This window comes from Serinus canaria, chromosome 13 (assembly GCF_022539315.1).
Source record: "Serinus canaria isolate serCan28SL12 chromosome 13, serCan2020, whole genome shotgun sequence".
NCBI classification, from domain to species: Eukaryota; Metazoa; Chordata; class Aves; order Passeriformes; family Fringillidae; genus Serinus; species Serinus canaria.
The window spans coordinates 6,947,674-6,966,715 of NC_066327.1; the positions used below are offsets into that span (position 1 = coordinate 6,947,674).

General features: G+C 38.4%; 1 protein-coding gene across 1 annotated transcript in view; it reads left to right on the forward strand.

The window, feature by feature from the left end:
* The window catches only part of GABRB2 (gamma-aminobutyric acid type A receptor subunit beta2), a 138,976-nt gene that overhangs the window by 63,535 nt on the left and 56,399 nt on the right, over positions 1-19,042 (forward strand). Inside the window, exon 5 of the mRNA XM_030229235.2 lies at positions 8,930-9,012. Within this exon, the coding sequence (XP_030085095.1) occupies positions 8,930-9,012 (83 nt within the window). The remainder of the gene's footprint in view (positions 1-8,929; positions 9,013-19,042) is intronic.

Consider the following 19,042-nt stretch of genomic DNA (forward strand, 5'->3'; position numbering starts at 1 on the left):
GGGATAAGATGATAGGTTTGTTGACAGCAGTTGTATTGTTTATTTTAACAGCTACAGAAATCAGTAAATCAAATTAAGTAAAAAAATTAGATAAAAACAGTGGTAAAAAAATGGATTCTTAGGAATGCAATTATAGATCAGTGCTAGGTATTAATTGGGGTCTTGTGACATTAATATTTTGGTCAGCTTCTGTTCTCTGTGTTAAATCTAAAAATTGACTTGGGTGATGCAGTAGTGAAGTACAGTTCAGGTATTATTAGTGATAAAGATTTGTATAAAATCAAGGATAAAAACTTGGTGAGATACTTCCCGATTACTGACACCCAATCCTTGTTACCCTGTTTGGCGGGGATAGAAAATGGTATTTGGCTACAAAAAAAAAGGAAAATACAGCTGCAGGGTTGCAGGGATAAGCCCTAAAAGTCAGAAAGAGCATTCATCAAGTATAATTAAGGAACATATGTTATTTATGTTGTTATATATATATGTGTGTGTGTGTGAATCCATTTGTGTTGCTTTTCAGTCATGATGAAAAAGAACACAAAATGGAATTAATAGTGTTTGCTGATATGTCTGCACAGTTGATTGAATTGTTCTGTGTGTTTCAAAGATATTTTTGCTGGTTTTGTCTTCTTCCTTTTAAAACATGCTTTCATGGACTTTGAGACCCACTGTCTATAGGAAGACAGATACTATTAAGTATTTCAAAACAGGCTTCCCATTTTCATTTAAGCCTGAAAAATGTGGTTTTTAAGGTATCAAGTCACAAATTTTTCAATCAGAAGAAAGGGGCAGGAGAGGGGGGAAAACTGTTTTTTTATTGTTTCCTTTTAAAAGCTTTTACACAGCCCCTGGAGATGTTGATCAGGTGAGGATGTGCAAACATGCTTGTGATTAGTATTATGTGCACTGGCTTTGTGGATCCAAGATAAATGTAGTATGGGCAGTCTGTTCTCACTGAAATACAATAACCCTTATATTGCTTTCTATTTTACTAGTAGCAATGAGATACAGATATGTATGTGTGTATATATATCTATATCATTATATATATTATATACATACAGGAATACATATATTATGTATTATGTGTTCTACACACATCTCATTTATATATATGTATACATACATGTATCTCATTTATATACACACACACACATACACACACACAGACACATTTCTATGCACTGCAAAAATTTTTATTAGAAAAAATCTGCTGTGGACATCACAACCTACCCATGCACTTCACCATCCCCATCCCTTTATTGCCACAGGAGGATGAAGAATTATGACCTACTAACTACAAATAATGGTCATTCAATAAAATTAAGAGCAAACAGAGCTATTAGTGTCAGTGTGCTAATCTAGCCCATGGTAGTGTAATGCATTAGCATAGTAGACATAAAGTCTGAGGGCTTTCAGATGCTTTGGAACTTTAGGATCTTGTGTGTTATTTGTTTGTTTTCTGCCTTTATTGACAGTTGATATTACATTGATATTTCAAAGGATGTCTGGAGGGTAAAATTACATATTTGGGTATGTGTTTCTTACTCTGCCCTAAATATCAGAAATCAGCTGAAATATTTATTTGCAGAGCTAGAGATAGTGATCTTACAACAGTAGTCAGTTACAAGGATATTTGGGTTATTTTACTGAATGATTACAGGAGATTTCTTCAGCCTGTGCAATAGCAGGACAAAACAGGAAAGTTTCTCATTCACTTTTTTGCTTGTGGCACTGTTTTAAGCCTCCAAGATGCATAAGGGGACAGGGGAGATTTTGGCTACATTATTCTCCTTCTGATGAGCCTAGCAGCTGCATGTGCTTCCAGCTCTCATGGGAAATCTTTTAAAAAATAAAATTATTTTCTAAGTCTGTTTGGTAGTGGCTCACCTGTCAGGGAATGAAAGAGGATGTGTTACCAGAGGTAAGTGTGGAGATGCATTTTGCAAGAGCACTTGGTGGCAAGCAGAGAGCACATTCCAGCTGCAGGGGGTGAGGTTGCTCAGGATGTGCTTCCCTGGGACACAGATCTGTGGTTCTTACTTTGGGAGATCACTTGGCAGGCTCTGTTTTTTCTAAACTGAGTATCTGGTGAATGACAGTTTGTTTTGAGACCTATTCAAGGAGTAAGGAATGGGAGCACAACATCCTCTTTGACAGCAGGAAAAGCAGAACAAAAATTTTAAAAAAATAATTGTTAAAAATCTACAGTTTTACAAGACTTGGTCATGGATAGAGGTGACCAAGTGCAGTGTTCTCTAGAAAGTTTCAGTAACTGAGGCACTCAAGACATCTTGGGCAATGGTGATAACTGCAAGGCAGCAGGGCTAACACATAAAATGATGTAGTTGTGGATCTGCTTGGAGGAGGATTTTTCCCTTACTCATTCTCTGTTGTGGTGAGCAAATCATGGTTATGTGTGCCATGTCACTTTGACATGCTACTGAAATAGTTTCTGATGCATTTTAGGGAAGGTCAGGTTGTCTATAGAGAAAAAATAGAAGAAGATATTAAGAAAAGGTGAGCAAACACTTCATTACCAGCTCTGGTGAAGTTCTTTCAGAGCAGAGAAGGAGAAATATTTGTCAGCTTTCCTTTTTTTGCTAGAAATGTGAAGGTATATGGTAGATGGTTTAATGGGGGAGAAGGCACAGAAAGTAAATGGTCTAATAGAAATCATACACAGGGCAGTGCAAGTCTTTGCGCTCCAGTCTGTGCTGCATAAAAATTTCTAATAAAAATTGAGCTTGGTAGTAAGAACCTGTGTTTGGCATCCTATTATGCTTCGTGCAGCTCACCTTCATGCTGACTCTTAACTGTCTCCCTGTTTGATGGTTTTTAAAGTGTGACTCCTGTTTTAGGACAGGGAGAGTTCATTTTTCTTTTGTTTCAGTGTTTTGTAAGAATTGCATGGGTTACTGCTTTATTGTAAAGGTTGTTGAAAGAAACTTAATCATTTCTGGTCTGTGCCATAGGGTTTTTTGCGGATTTTTCCACTTTTTTGGACCTGGGAGTGATTCTGCTTGTTAAGATTTCTATTGACATTTTCCTGTGGGAAATGAGCTGTCTGACTCACAAAAGCCAGAGGAATGGGAGTATTAGGCTCTTATCTTATTGCTTCTGTAAGAATTACTAAATTAGCTGCAATCATAAAACTTCTTACTGAAGATTGTTTTGACTTTCACATTAGTTTTTAACTCAAGTAGAACTTTTTTCCTCCAGAACATTGAAAACGCCTTCCACTCAGTTTGCTGGAGTCTGATCCATCAAATGCATCTGATAAATCAAATACACAGAAACCATGGATTAAGAACATAATCAAGTGGCTGCAGTTTCTGTGTGAGCTCATTATCCAGAGCACAAGCTCCTCACTAACAGAGGGAGGTGCAGGTTGTGTCAGCAGTAAAAATTGTTAGTTTAGGGTACATTTACAGTGCAATGTACTTGTTAGAGCTAAGCACGTTATTTTAGGTGGTGAGAACTGATTAAAAACCCACAAAATTCATGTGTCCCCTTGAAAAGTTCTAGCTCTCTTCCCTAGTTTGAGAGTCTGTATTTAATGTGGTGTAATATCAGAACAACTGGTTTAAAAATGTTTTCTATATATGATTTATTTTATGCAGCGTGACTTGGATGGAAATGATATAAATTTTTAAGAGGAAGATTGTGAAATAATGCACTTTTTATTTCAGTGCTGACATTGAGTGAAGTAGACATGTAATTTTCCCAATCAGAATAAGAAACATGCTTTGTGGAATATGTGAAAGTAAGACTTTCACATTTTCAGTGGTGGTTAGTAAAGCAAAAGGGCTTCAAACTCTGGATAATGGAGATGTAGTAACTCTTTATTCCAAGGTTGCTTGTTTCATGCTACTGATCATGCTCATGTTGTTTCATTTTCTGTAAGTCCTGCAGAATTTTAGCATACTCCCTTTTATTTATTCCTTTTGAAAGGGAGAAGTGAAGTGAATGCTGAAAGACAAGGATACATTTCTCAGTGATAAAATATTAAAATTATGAAGTGCTCCTCTGAGCTTTTCTGCCATTTTATGTAGGTGTTATTTTCTGGAGAAGAGCCTATTACTTCAGAGAAAGGTTTGAATGAGTTCAGTCTAAAGCTGAGGGTATTTGAGCAGGTGATTTTACTGCTGTGTCATGCGTGCTTTTTGCCAGGACTTAAATTATGATGGTACTATGGCTGAATTTTGGACACAGTGACAGGATAGTAGGAAATGCTATCTCACTTAAAGAACAATTTATAGAGCTACATATATAACAGAAGATGGAACAGAACCCTGCAGTAAAATTCTGGTTCTTCTGTGATAGATTTCTTTAACCATGAAATAAAAGCCCAGTTCTCTGGTTCTCCATGACTCTTCCCTTCTGGCATGCAGATGGCACAATAGGCTGTACTTCAGCAGAGAAATGCAGAACATCTTCCCAAGAAAGATCAGAGGCAGATAGATTTTAGTTTCCTTTAAAAATCTGGCGTGCTTCTTTTACCAGTAACTCAGCAGCAACAAAACTTAATGAGGTCAAAGTTTCTGTGTGAATTCTGACTCCCTGTGTTTTATCAGCTGCAAAAGTTTTTCCTCTCTTGTATCACATCTTTGGTATAATATCCTTCATATTCTTAACTTGTATTATGGTTATGCCTTTCAGCCTTGACAAATATACTTAGTGCTTTAAGAGAACACCTTACTGTCTAAGGATTGCACACTACAGAATCAAGGGGGAAATACCTACATGTCATTGCTTCCAAATGGAATAAGAAAAGTGAGCTGTTGGCACTTAGGTTGGAATGCTCAGGAAATGTTGAGGAGTAGTGTTAGAGGAGAGCCTATTACAGATTCTAGGTAGCATGAGTATATTGTTTCATCTCAGACAGAGACATCAACATCAATAAAAAAGCTGTTCTTTTCCTTTGAAACTACACTGAGACTCTATATGCTGTTTACAGTTGAAAGTTTATAGCTGACTTATAGTTGAAAAATTCAGTAGCTGAATTTTTAATGTTGAATTTTTACAAGTCTCATTATTTTTTGTAGTTTCCTACAGCCAATTCTTTACCTATGATCTTTTCTTTTCTGTGAATAAACAGGAGAAAAATTCTGTGACATCTCTAATTAGCAACAAATTTATTTTATTTAAAAGTAGATCTGTTAGTGTGTCTATCAACCTTGACACATGTTTAAATCCAATGTTATCACCCAGGAGAGAGATTTATCCCCCTGATGTTTTGTTCCCAGAATTTCCAGGTATTTTAAATTGGTTCTGCTGGCTGCTGCTGTCACAGGTATTTCCAAGTGTCATGCACGAGGACTTTTTCCAAGAAGCAAAGGTGAACAGTGGGTTTAGCTGCAGTAAATTATTTCAGCAACTAATTTAGAGAGTTCCTGACTCTCTTTCACCACACACAGAGAATTCTTATCAAGTCCTCAATAAAGAGATGGAGTCAGTTGTCCCTGTGAGCTCTTTGCATTGCTCCTGGTGCTGGTAATGGGCAGTCAGTCAGCTTACAGGTACACAAAGCTGAGGCAGGATTTCAGTCTGCTTTCAACAGGATATATGTGCATACATCTAGAGAAAGAACTGGTTTTTGTGTTTTCCTCCTGGGCTTCAGCTCTTTGAGTCCACAGGATGATGGTCTGTTAGAGCTGGAACAGGAGAGGAGGGTGGGACAGAGTTCTTGTGCTACCACTCTGCTCAGGAGAGCTATCTGAAATTGTCACCCTCCTGCTCATCATTCCTGTGTGTCTGTAAACCTGAAATTACAGGTCAGGGCTGCTTCCGTCCAGGGCAGAGATCAGTTTCTCTTACTGCTTATTCTCCACAGCTTTGCAAAGACATTGCAGCTCCAAGAGGGAATTGGATTCTGTCCATCTCCTCACGGCATTAGCATTGCTCTCCTGTCTGCCAGTGCTCTTTTTCCTTCACTAGTGATGTCAGAACTGTTTAAGTTGCTATTTTGGATTTCAAATCGTATTTGAACCTGTCAGAAAAGCCAAATTTATAGGATTTTGAAAAACTGTTCCCTGCATTGAACTGAAAAAAAAAAACCTACTGGCACTTGTGGGATAGTATTATAATAGGGGTATTATTTTCTGCCTCACTTTAAGTTTGTGGAAGTGTTTAGAGTAAGTTCTTTATGGCCTTCACATTTGGCCTCTTAAAGAGGTAGTGAGAATTTCTGACTCTTAGTTGAATCCCAAACCCTCCAAGGTGAGCAGGTTTTCATCTTTCTCAGAGTTTATCTGAATTATTTTGAATTATTGATTGCCAACTTTACTTTCCCTGCAGGTCAGTTGTGGTGCAGATTTTTTGCAGTGTAGCTGTGCTTGTTTTAACACAAGAAGTTTTCTCTAGGTCTACTTCATATTGCTTTATTTAGTCATTTTAGTGGTGCTTCAGGGTTTGCTTTTTTTTGTGCTTCATAATCAGTCTACATTCAAAATATAGTTCATAAAAGAGGAAGATGAAAACTCATTTTCATTGTTAGGAATCGTAAAATATCGCAAGGTTTCCCTTTCTTTAGCAACAGATGAAGAGCTGAGTGTATGAGAGAGACAGTTCTGTGGTGTGTTTGATTTCATGTGGTGCCCCTCTGAGTCCTGTGTTGTGTATCATCCCTAATGACTGCAGTGCCTTGAGTCACTCTGTTGTTTTTTTAAAAGCTTTCACTTTTTCACTGTTTGTTCTCAAGGTTACATTATGCAAAACACAATGTTATATTTTTTGCACTAGTGCAAGCTGTATAAAAATATTTTTAATCCTGCTGTGAAAATTGAAGGAGCTCTGCTCTGGGGGAGAGGCTTTGGGCCCGTTTCAAGTGTCCCCAAGTTCTAAAATGAACTGCTGCTTCTTCATCTGTCAGAAAAGGTGTGGGTCATTTCTCTTGTCTTTAAAAGTGTTCCAAGGTGCTAATTCTTGCACTCTGTTGCTGTGGTAAATTGATTTAGTTAATCACCATCAACTGGGAACCACTAAGAATTATCCAAAGGTAGTTTTGCTGCTTATTTAATTAAGAAGATGACAGAGAACTTTTTCTACTTTACTGTTAATGTGAGAAGCTAGCCTAAAAATATGAGGGAGGTAAGAGGAGAGGAAAGGACAGACAGACTGCTGATTTTATTTCAATGGATTTGCATTATGGATATGAAGAAACAAGCAAGTTGAATTTAATACATTATTCAAAACTTCTGTTTTGACTTGATTAAATCCCTGCTCTAGAAATCATTTTCCTTACCATGCCCCTTTTTTCCCCTTTACTTTCTTGTAAGGTACAGGGTGTTGTGTCCTTTAAAGATTTCCTGATGTTCCCTACAGAGCTTTTATCCCAACTGCCTGCAGCCTTTGGCCCCTCTTGGTTTTTTGCAGCAAAAATCCCCTGGAAATGTGTGGAAATTGTGAGTTCTCCACTCCATCAGTGGGAACAGACACTTTGCAGAGGGTGGCACGGGCTGGGGGTTGTGTCTGTGTGGAACCTTTGGATCTGTTGCACTCTGGAAGGAAGTGTTTAGTGCAGAGAAAGCTCTGAGAAAACTTAGGAATCAACCAGGTTAGCTTCTACCACAACTCTTTTGTGCACTCAACCTTAGCTGTAAGTCTGTGCTCTGCCTTTTCCTCTGTGAACTACTGAAACTCTTGTAAAATCCTGACTATAAAATACAGCCAAGTATGGAAATACTGAGGAAATCAAAACAACAAACCTCTCCACAAAAAACCCAAACATAACCCAACAAAACACGTGAGCTGTAATTTTTTGTCTGGTCTTACTATAGCTTTCTTGAAGTTTACCCCAAAATAATCAGTCTTATACTGGAACAGGGCAATTTCTTTGATTTTTCTTTAAATTTAAAAATAAGGAACCAAGTATTAACTGCTAAGAGGTTTTTTTACCAATATCTGCTGCCGCTTGCTCCATTTGCATTTGCTATCAACTCACATGTATTCCTCAGCAGTCTGATTTTGTTAAAAGCCAGAAGGCTTTCACTGAGAAGTACCAAAGGAGCCTTTTCCCTCTGCTTTTGTCCCACCCAAAAACTTTCTTGTGAAGCGTCTCTGGTAATACACACAGATTAAAAACATGATACTTTCCAAAACAATTCTGTGTACACCTACGTGTAATGACGAAAGGACTTGGTGCCAAAAGATGTTCCTTTTCTCCAACAGACCAATAGGATAGGACAGTAAGCATACTTAGGAAGATTCATAAATGCCTTGCAGAAATAGTTGCTAAAGTCAATTTTGAGTGATTTTTGACCAGGCAACTGTAATTTTCTGCCACTAATGAACAGTTTTAGGTATTCAAGGAGATAGAATAAGATCTGTCAAACAAAAGAGTTCTCTGTAGTATTTTTATCAGAACAAAGAATATACAGAAGTTTTTGAACTCTTATTGAACATTCTAAGTATCTACTGTGAAAGGCCAGTAGTAAACCTCATACATGACACAGGATTTTGAGAAGAAAACTGTTGGTCACCCAATCTCTCATTAATACCTAGGAGAGACATTGACCCTGTAATGTCTTAGTGTCTGCATGTGCTGCAGGTACTCCATCGACTCCACCTTGGGTCCCATTGTGGAGATCATCATCTTGGATTTTACAGTTTGAGCTCATTCATTTGGGCAGCCTTTCAGCTTGAAGAAAGCTTGTACAAACGGCTGCTCCCTTTTTTCTATGGTGTGGAAGCAGGTTTCCCAGGTGCTTTGGCCAGTCAGCTGTGCTTAGCACACAGCAGAAAACACCTGTGTTGAGGGAAGCTGTGCTGGGAGAGCACTGGTTACCAGCCAGCCCCAGACATAGCTGCTGCTCTGCCAGGCAAAACCAGGCAGACCATCAGCTATGCAGAAATACAGCTTCTTCTTTGATGGAGGAAAGCTTGGAAGGAGGCACATTAACAAACTCTTCCCCTTCCTTCCCAGAATTACAACAACAGCTGCCTGCATGATGGACCTGCGGAGATATCCGCTGGACGAGCAGAACTGCACGCTGGAGATTGAAAGCTGTAAGTACTCCTGCAAATCCTACTTAGTCTGTGCTCAACTGCTTTGGAGTTTTATTTCTGTTCAGTTCTGGCTTTTTCATGTTTTGTATTCAGGGTTTTTTTTGGGTTTTTTTTTTACATGCTACTAACCCAGTTGTCTTTCTGTCTGATGATGTTTAGATCCTTGTAAACACAAGCAAAAAAATAGCTTTCCAGATGGATTAGTAATTTGTGGCACAAGGATTAGCAAAAGTTATTCTGTGTTTTTATAGACAATTTACAGCTTTAAAAGTCTCATTCAAATGCCTTGTTGGAGTTCATGTGAGGAGCACAAGGATTATTATCAGTTCTTTATCCTCCTTTACTGCTGAACTGTGTGGCAGCTTGTTTCCATTTATAAGTCAAGGCAAGAGGTTAGAACTGTCCTTGAAATAGGTGTTTTGTGGGTTTTTTCCTAACCACTGTGCTCTAGTTAAACTTTCAAAGCATGTAAACAGTCTGTTTATATCTACTGATTTCATGGCTGGTGTCTATTGAACTTATGTAGATAAAACTTGTGAAGTAAAATCTCTCTTTTCCCTGAAAAAGATTCATGATCACTTTTATAATGACAATATTGCAAGCACGTTATCTAACACTCTAATTAAGGTTATATAAAAACTCTCAAGATTAATGTAACATTTTAATTTACAGTACACAAGTATGTGTATTTTTAAAATAAGTTCTGTATTATGAAATATGTGGAATTTCTGTGTTTAAGTTCTGCTACAGTCTGGTAAGAACTCAGTACAGCTGAACTTCTTTTTGGGAAAGCATTTAAGAATATGTTTTGCATTTGTGTCCAAATTTCATTCATCTTATTGGAATTTACAGATATGCTAAACTTCTTGTGACACTGTTGCCTGAAATAATTTCCATGCATAAGTAAGCAGAGTTGAGACTATCTTTAAAATTCTGTGTACTGATATTCACAAGCAGCAAATGCAGTGGTGGACTTTGCACTGAGAGTGGATAAAATCTTGTGTGTTTGGGGCTTTCTGTAGTTCTGTGTACAATTTCCATTGATAGCATTTGATTCAGGGTCTCATACCTGCAGCCAGCTATTATGCAACCAGTATATAGGTAGGATATATATATTAGGCTGATTATCATGTGTGAGAAAACTCTTGGCCTAATTCTGGCTTACAGAGATTGTTATTGAGAAATTTTTTGCTGTGACAGTGTCTTTTACTTGTTCTTGTAGCAAGGGCCTGGTATTTTTCTGTTTTCCAGTTGAGTGTGTAAGGTGGGAAGCTGGAGAGTCAGAGGAAATCCTTTTTCTCTCATTGTTTAAATGGCCAGCAAGGTCTTGCCATCTCTCTTCATTGCTGAGATGACTAAGTCTTACTGGGATTCACAAAGTAGATATCCCTCCTGTCATCCTTTCACAACCTGCTCTGGAAAACATTCCCAGGAAATACCTGTCAGGTCAGTCCTTGGGCAAAGCAGAAAATTGTGTCTCTGCTTGTTAATGAGAGCACTTGCTCTCATTCAGACTTAGAATGTGGGACTTGTAAATGGAAATTTCCCTTTTATCTGATTTAGAGCAGAGGTTTGATGCAGTTCACTTAACTTTCTAGAAACAATCCTAAAACAATCCTAAACTGAGGTATCGAGTGCTCAAAGTTGTTGTTGCATTCAGTATGAAAACTCAGTGCTCACTGCATCATAGAAAGGGTAGAAGTTGAATTTACAAGAGAAGCTGGGATGCCTGGAGCAGAGGTCATTGTGGATTTGTGAGCTCTCTCTCAGCTTCACAAAGGTAAAATGGATTTAAATCAGCTTATTAAGTGTAGCCAGCCTGTCATTGCAATAAGAAAGTCCACTTAAGGATGTGGATCAAGTAACACTTGAACTGTGTTTTGAAACTGTCAGACTTGAGAAAATGCTTGGTCTTCATAAACATCATTGTGTCCTGATGAAAACCTGTGTGTCTACTCCTCAGGAATCACTTAAGGCACGAGTGCTGGTAGGTAGATGGGCAGGGTGAAGATTGAAAGTGACTTTCCAAGTCATTCAGTGCAGGTGCTGCAGTCATAATCACTTCCAAAACGTGCTTAAGCTGCAGGCCTGAAGAAGGTTGGTGTCCTGCCCTTGTGATCCTCTTGGATGGCTGTTTGACCATTATGTTCTTGTAGTTTCTATGAATTCCTACCCCAGGTCTTTTTGTGCCTTATGAAGGCATGAAATTAATCCTCACTGCTTGGAATTACTTTTTTTTTTAAATTCAGTGTCTTCTCTGGCCTACTGGGACCTTCATAACACATTTAATGAAAACACTTGTAGTTTCTCTTAGACTTCATTTAATGAGATTAAATATTCCAGTCTTTTTTAGCTTTCTCAAGCAAGAGTATGTTAAGAGAAATGCAGAACTGGCATCAGTTCTTCATTAGGAATAACTAGTACCAGGAACAGTGTCCCAGATGAAATTTCCATTACACTATGGCATTAATCCTGCCTTTCTTCAAAAAGCCACCTCTGCCTTTCTTTACAACTGCATATCACAGGTGAGAGTCTTTTCTGGAACAAAAAGTACAGTGAGGTCTTTCCCTTCCTCACTCATTTTCCAGCAGTGGGTTCTTGCTGGCTTTTTGAAGAATTTTTTTTGCATAATGCTAAGAACACATGACTTGGCATTTCATAACACTGTTCACATAAATCAGTGTTCTTAATATTGCTACAGTCCTCAAGGTTATCCAGTCCTTGTTATATTTGTTCTGATCACCCTTGTTCCTGACAATGCCTGCTGATTTTGTTTCATTAGAAATTTCATCAGCATACAAATACTAAAGAATATTAATGTCAAGAAGAAAGAGCTTTGCTTACAGTCATTCTCTGTATTGAGCATGACCTTTCAGTGCAGTACAATTTCCTACACATTTTTCACATATCTTTACTAATTGTCTTTTCTTAGTTGGTCTTATAAAAAATGCTATTATGAAATCCAGTTCAGCTATGCATTGTTTAAAAAAGAAGTTATTGTCAAGTCAGGTAATTTGACTTGTAATGGTATTTTTACTCTGTTTCAATACATGTTAATGTCTCTAAAGTCCTTCCATTCTTTCTCTGCTTCCTTCTTCCTTTCCTCCCCTCATCTTCCTACTGATACCAGAGTTGAATGCCTTCTTAAAGTACCTGGGCTATTTTTTTTTCTTCATGTCATAGTGTTTTCTGACATTTGTAGCCAATATCAAGTTTTTTTTGCCTAGATTTGTATAAATATAGATTATTTTGCAACTTAGAAATTATTGTGCAGAAAGGTTGTATATAAAATATAAAACATGATGTAGAGGGGGTGATATCATCTATTAAGATTCAAGAGACAGCATTTTTAAGGGCAGTCTTAGTGAAATGCTTAAAGTGTAGGAGAGGACTATTCCCATTAGTTTAAAAAGTATCAGTTTTGAGGAATGAAATCCTGTTTTTTTCCACGTGTAGCTAGTTACACTCTGAGGTCCTTTAAATGCAGAAGCTTGTTGAATATTCAGTTTTCCTAAGATGCTTCTAAACCTGTGGGCTTTCATGTCCAAGGGGGCCAACTCTGAGCTATTCTACTTCTCCCTTCTTTTGTTGTTCTCCAGCATACTGAACAGCAGGGTTATAATACCAGAGGGAAAACAATTTTCCTATATATTCATTTTTTAGTTTCCCAACTTGCAGGAAAACAGAGTTTTTTCTTTTTTAGTTGGATATTGACTTGACTCAGTGAATACCTGAGTCAAGGTCTGTTCTGCACCCTGCCTCGGCCACTGCAATTTGTATTGCTGAGTTTCTGATGATTCATGAGAATGATTTTATTTCTCTGCTGTTTCCTGCCCCTCTGGAATTGTAACTGTTGAGAGGAATGTCTCAGCTAATCATCCATAAGACTAGTGAGAGCTCAAAGGCAATAAGAAGTCCAAGACAACTTGATGAATACTTCATATTCCTATAAACTAATAAAATATCATATTGCACATTCTCAGCCTAACAGAAATTATTGTGATTCTTTTGACTGTTCTTAAACACAGTTATTCAAGATTCATGGGGTACATCTGGACCTTTCTCCATTTCAATTATGTGGTGCCACATAAAGACAAAAATTTACTTCAATTCCTTCTTACCTTGTTTCATAATGTGTTAGGCCTGGCTATATTTATGTTATACTGAGGTAGAATTCAGAATCTGCCTTGAGAAAGTGGGTTTTGGGTTTTTTTCTCCATTTCTTTGTTGCTGTGGAACAAACAAGGATGCAGTGAGTGTCTCCTCAGAAACACTTTGCTTGGTGTGTGGCATTAAAGCAGCACATCCAAGCCCTTGGCAGACAGTGAGCTCCCCATGTGGCTGCACTGACCAGGGAAGGGCACTCACAGACAGGCAGTGGGAATTTTTGCTGATGAACGAGAAATAATTGTTTTCAGGACATTTCATTTATGTGAAAGCCTGAGGTGTTCACAGCAGAAACCATTAGAATTTTTTTTTCTGCTTCATGACAAAGCCACCAGAGAAGCACACTAGGTTAAAAGGTAAAAGCACACCATTCAGTAAGAGGATGTGGAAAAAGCCACAAACAGAGCCAGAAGAGTATCATTCCTGCCCCTGGCAGTGCAGCCCAGTCCCAAACTCTTTCTAATCAGATCATCTGTGAAATCTCATCAACAAGAGAAAGAGAAGTCATCTTTGTGTTCTCAAGGTGACTTGGTGAGTATTTTTAAGGCGCTGAAAAGAAATCAAAGCAGCCTTTTGCTGGAGCTTTGAGTACTTTGCAGATGGCTGCTCTGGCCATCGATCAAAGCTGTAATCAGGTCACAGGGGACAAATGGTGCAGCTCCAGGAGTGCCCAGGCAGGGCCTTCTGGGTTAGAGGCCAGTGTGTTTGATGCCAGGCCAGGAGCTGCTGGTCCCCAGCAGTGGGGTGCTCAGCACAGCAGGATCCCATGGCAGCACGAGACTTCCAACAATTGCACAGCAAGTGGAGAGCTAAACACATGACTCTTGGGCCACTGACAGCTAGAATTTTAAAAGCTGGTTTTGTTATTTTTTTTTCCTTTTATCAAAAGTTAATGTGTATTCCATCCCCTTTGTCTCTTCAGCTGAGACTGTTTTGCCCCATGGCCCTTGCAGAGAGGATATTCCTCTATCAGCAGAAGGTGGTCTTATCAAAGTGCCCCTTTTTTTCATCTTGTTCATCATCTCCATATTCAGATTTCCTAATTTGGATTCTGTGCCAGTTCAACCTGTACAGCACTGTGTGAGGAGGAGAGATGTGTGGTTTAACAAACACTGATGAATTTCACCTATGTCTGTTGCCATTTTGGCACCATCAGCTCCTAGTGTGGCTTCCTTGGGACAGGTACTTTGTTCTTTATTTGTCCTCAGTAATTTCATCTCAAGCATGCTGAGAAGAGAAAAGGTATAATTTCAGTGGCATAATGCACTCTGAAAATGAACAGGAAATCCTTGACTCCTCTTCAGTGTGGAGATAGGATGATTCAGGAAGAGCTAAAATAATCCCCAGCAGTAGATGATTCTTCTGTGTCGCCTGAAGAGGGGAAGGAAATTCAGGCTCACCAGCAGTGCATATGATCAGGGTGGGCTGTGCACAAGGGAACCAGAGTTTGTAGGGTTTGATAACACACACCCCCACACCCAGCTGGGGGTTGGGCTTTCAGGCTGGAGCTCAAATAACACACCAGATTTATTACCCTAAGGTAGGCAAGAGGGAAGTATTTTGCTGTTTTCATTAAATCTCAGTACATCTTTGCAGCAGTCTCTGCATCCTGGGAGTTCTCATAGCACTAGCAAGGTGATGTACTGTTTGCAAATGAAGAATTCTACAGGAGCTCTGCAACAGACTCTTAATGCTTTCAAGCTACCTGGAGTTAAATCTAAAAGGGAATGCAGTATGCTAGTATATAATCTGTGCTTTCAGCCCCAGACCATATCAGCAACACAGATTTCCACAGAGAAATTAAAAATTTTTAGTGGGTTTTTTAATCTTCTCATTCTGTAGTTGAATATGGAGTACATACATAATCAAAAAGACCAGAACAAAATGCAAATTTTATCCAACTTTTGGCTGTGTTTGGGGAGTTATCCTCTGGCTAATTCCTCTATCTTCTATACACCACTATAGTTGATGTGAGAAAGTGCTACTGCAAATTCACTATATGGCATTGGTGTGCAGGTCTACACAGGGAAACTCTTCCAGTTTTAGAACTGTTTGATACCTGTGCCACTCAGAGTATCCAGTGTGGTTTTGCCACACTGTCCAAAATTATTTGGATGAAAATTCAAGATATCTTTTATGTATGAAATATTCTAATTCTTAGATAAGCTTTCCTATTATATGCATTTTTTCTGAGCAAAAATGAAGCACCAATAATACTGTTATTACCCTAAGTAGCCTGAAACGTGTTCTGTGAATGAACATTTATAAAGGAAATGATGTCTAAGTGGTTTAGAGAAATAAAGATTATAGTCTTTGTCATTTATGTTGTGTTTATAAAAGAGTTGGGTTTTATTTTTGTCCTTTTTCTTATGTGATAATTAAGGTGTGTTTTTTAATGTTGCTTTTTATGTGAGGAAAGAGAAGTCACTAAATAGATTAATATGTACTTACATTTCAAGTTATACTGCAGGAATAATTCAGGATGAAAGGGACCTCAGGAGGTCCTTAGTATCATCTATTAACAAAATTGTCAGCTCTATGGAAAGACCAGGTTACTCAGGGCTTTGTCCAGTCTGGTCTACAAAACCTCCAAGGACAGAGATTGAAAAGCCTCCCCAGACAACTTGTGTCAGTGCCTGACCATAGCAGTGAAGAATTTTAATTGAAGTTTTCTGTCTGATTTATCCTGTCCTGGGATCCTACATCTGCTTTACAGAATCAGGAATAGGTATTTACCATCACTGATCTGAAACAGAACCTCAGTGCTGCATGACCTGCATGGTGAAAAAGTTCTGAGTCATGGAACAGAATGACAGTACCATGAGAATGCTCTGAATAAAGCAGTGGGTTGTACAAGTTGCCCTGTAATTTAACAAAGAGTTAACAAAGCAGTTTTTCTTGCATGTACAATCTGGTGTGGTATAACCTGCTCCATATCTCTTTGTTCAGGTACACAGTACTATTCCCATTACATAGACTGAATAGTGTCACTGCTTCTTATGGTTTAAAAACTCCCAAAATAAGGGTTCTTTTCCCCAGATAATGATCTCAGAATTTTCGTGATGATATTTGGCTCAGTAACATCTTCATTGTTACATGCATTTAAAAGGCAATTCTCTGTATTCTATGACTGTGCAACATACAGGTTGTCTTTCTTGGGTATGGAACACAGATATAATTAGTCAGTTCTGCAGGAATGTATTGGAGATGGAGAGATTTGGAACTTGTGGTGTGTCATACTTGTACTCCTCAGCTGCAGAACAATCCACTGTGTGCATTTCCTCTCAGACAAGCCTGTCTCATCTGGTGGCTGATGTGTCACTGCAGCCAGAATTTGAGATGTTACCTGAGCCCAGCCAATATTCTCACATAAAAACAGGGTGACATAAGAGAAAGAGCAATGTGGGAGTCAGTGTTTGGCTGTATGTGTAAGAACTCACCTCTTCAATCTGACATGATGTGCAGCACTGGAAATAACACCTTGTTAACAGGAGCCTGCCATGGCATGGATGGAATCAAGGACTCTGCTGAATCCAGGCACTTTATTGATGGGCCAAAGTTGATTATTTATTTGGTGAATTTTGCATAAACTTACATGTCAGTTTCCAGGTTAAATCACCACTTTTAGCTCTTTTTCTTAAAACAGTTAATTGACAGTCAGCATCCATTTCAAGTGAACATTTGTCCTATATCAGACCCAGCTTTATTCAAGCAGAACACCTATTGTGGGCTGCTGTGGGAGCAAGTTCCATAAAAGCACAGCAGGCACCTGAATCTGACTGGGTGGGAGCCCATCAGTGAACATCTCCAAGGAACCAGCAGTTGGTTGGTGGAACAATCATCTCCTCAACAGCTGACTTCTGGGAGAATGATCTGCATGAAAACAGTGCACAGACAACCTGAGTGATGCTGAAATGCTGGTAAGTTACATTTTTGCTTGTGAATTATGAGTTTATTCCTATGGGGGCTTTTTGTGTCTAGGAGCTTGTAACCTGTTCCTGACACACAAACTGGGGAAAATTCTGTAAAGGGACAAAGGGCAGAACAGTAGAATTTTTTTTTTTCATTTTACCTATGATCCCTCTCTATCTTCTTTTCTTTGCAGAGCAAAAATGAGTACTATAAAGAGTTACATTAGTGACTCCTATCCTAGAGTCACTCCTATCCTAGAGTTAGAATTATTGTTGTCATAGGGGTGGTACCCTTGCCAAGGAGCTTCTCCTTCTCCACACACAGCTAACAGCAATGTTCAGGGGAGCAGATGTGCATCAGGTGTAATGCCCTTGTGCTGTGAGTTGTTTATGTTGCTGTAGCACAGGAGGGTAGTGGTGGCACTGTGCACATGTACTAGTTAGATTATTGCTTTCCTTTCAGGTTTCAAGAACAACTTTCTTCAGGTCCTGCAGGTTCCAGAGCATTATAGGTAATTGCATGACATTTTCTCCTGCAAAATCAACCTAACTCCTGTCATTGCTGTCTTGCTGCCCAAGAAGAACTTATCTTTTACTTCTCTCTATTTTTATTCATTTTTGGGAAGATGGTACTAAAGAACTGGGTTTTACATTTTGGTATGATGGCAGAAAAGCTGGCATCTCAATATGTCCAAAATTAGCATTTTACCCTACAGTGTGCTATGTACAGCACAACTCTCTCTTCTTTCTTTTTGTCTTTTGCCCCTTTGATATTTTTCTCTCTCTTTCTCTTTTCCTCTTTATCTTTCTCCTTTTCCCATTTTTCCCCTTTTCCCTTTCAATGACCATTTATGTACTGCTGATACTACTACTGTAGAGTTGATTGTATTAGGTGTGGGTAAATTGCTTGCATTATAAAATTACAAGTTGTCTGCTAAATATGTTGACTTTCTTTAAAAAATAAAATGGTGGTTTTACCTTTCATATGTGTCTGTTTCTTTATGAGTGTAATGCAATTATGAACACAGCAAAACACAGAAAATATTTTCAATCTGCTGAGAGAAGATGACTGTGAGCTCTAAATGTCTGTCAGCTAATTTTTCTATATATACATACAAAAATATATATTAAAAATATGCTTTAAAAACTTTATTTTGGATGGGGATTCTTGAAAGGGATGCAAATATACGTGGCATTTGTAGCATGCACATTCCTGTCAACTTGTGCTGCTGAGTGATCCGTGAAGGGACTTTTAGTCACCTTTCTTTGAAGACAGGTCTTTGTAACTGAACAGTGAGTTCCTATTTGCACATATTTACATATGTGCTAGCTCATATTTGGCCTTGAAGCTGTACTCAGGGACACTTTGTTCTATGGCTGGATGCCAAACTGTTTTTAATTTTATGGAATTTAAAAAAAGATATTTGATAAATTAGGTCAATATGCCTGTTACATATGGTATGGCCATCATTTTGACAAACATTAAATTGTAAAAGCAGTGATGTAATTACCATTTAAGGATGATTTTCCTAGTTGTAATGGCCACATATGAACAGGCATTGTAACATGTTTTCATACTTTATATCTTAGAATGACTTGCTTTTACAGGGAGCTCTCTAGGCTGATTAAAACTGGACTTTTTTTTCTGGCCATGAAATCTGCTGTTGGAAGATGAGCTTTTTTTGAAAGGGCTGGAGCACGTCTTTCCTGCTTGAGCACTAGCCAGTACCTCCCACCAAGTCCAGCTCCTCTGACTACTTTGGGTTTGTTTCTTCTTGGACTAGAAAAGTGTTATTGTGAATGAATACTGAGATGTTAATGTGGCTGCTCTAGAGGTGAGTAGGATGATAGAAACAATGACATTTTGTGCTTTTTCTTTCTCTTACAGGGAAAATAATGTGGTTTGGAATGCAGCATGTTTTCCTTAAACACAAGGCAACCTAGAGCAGCCA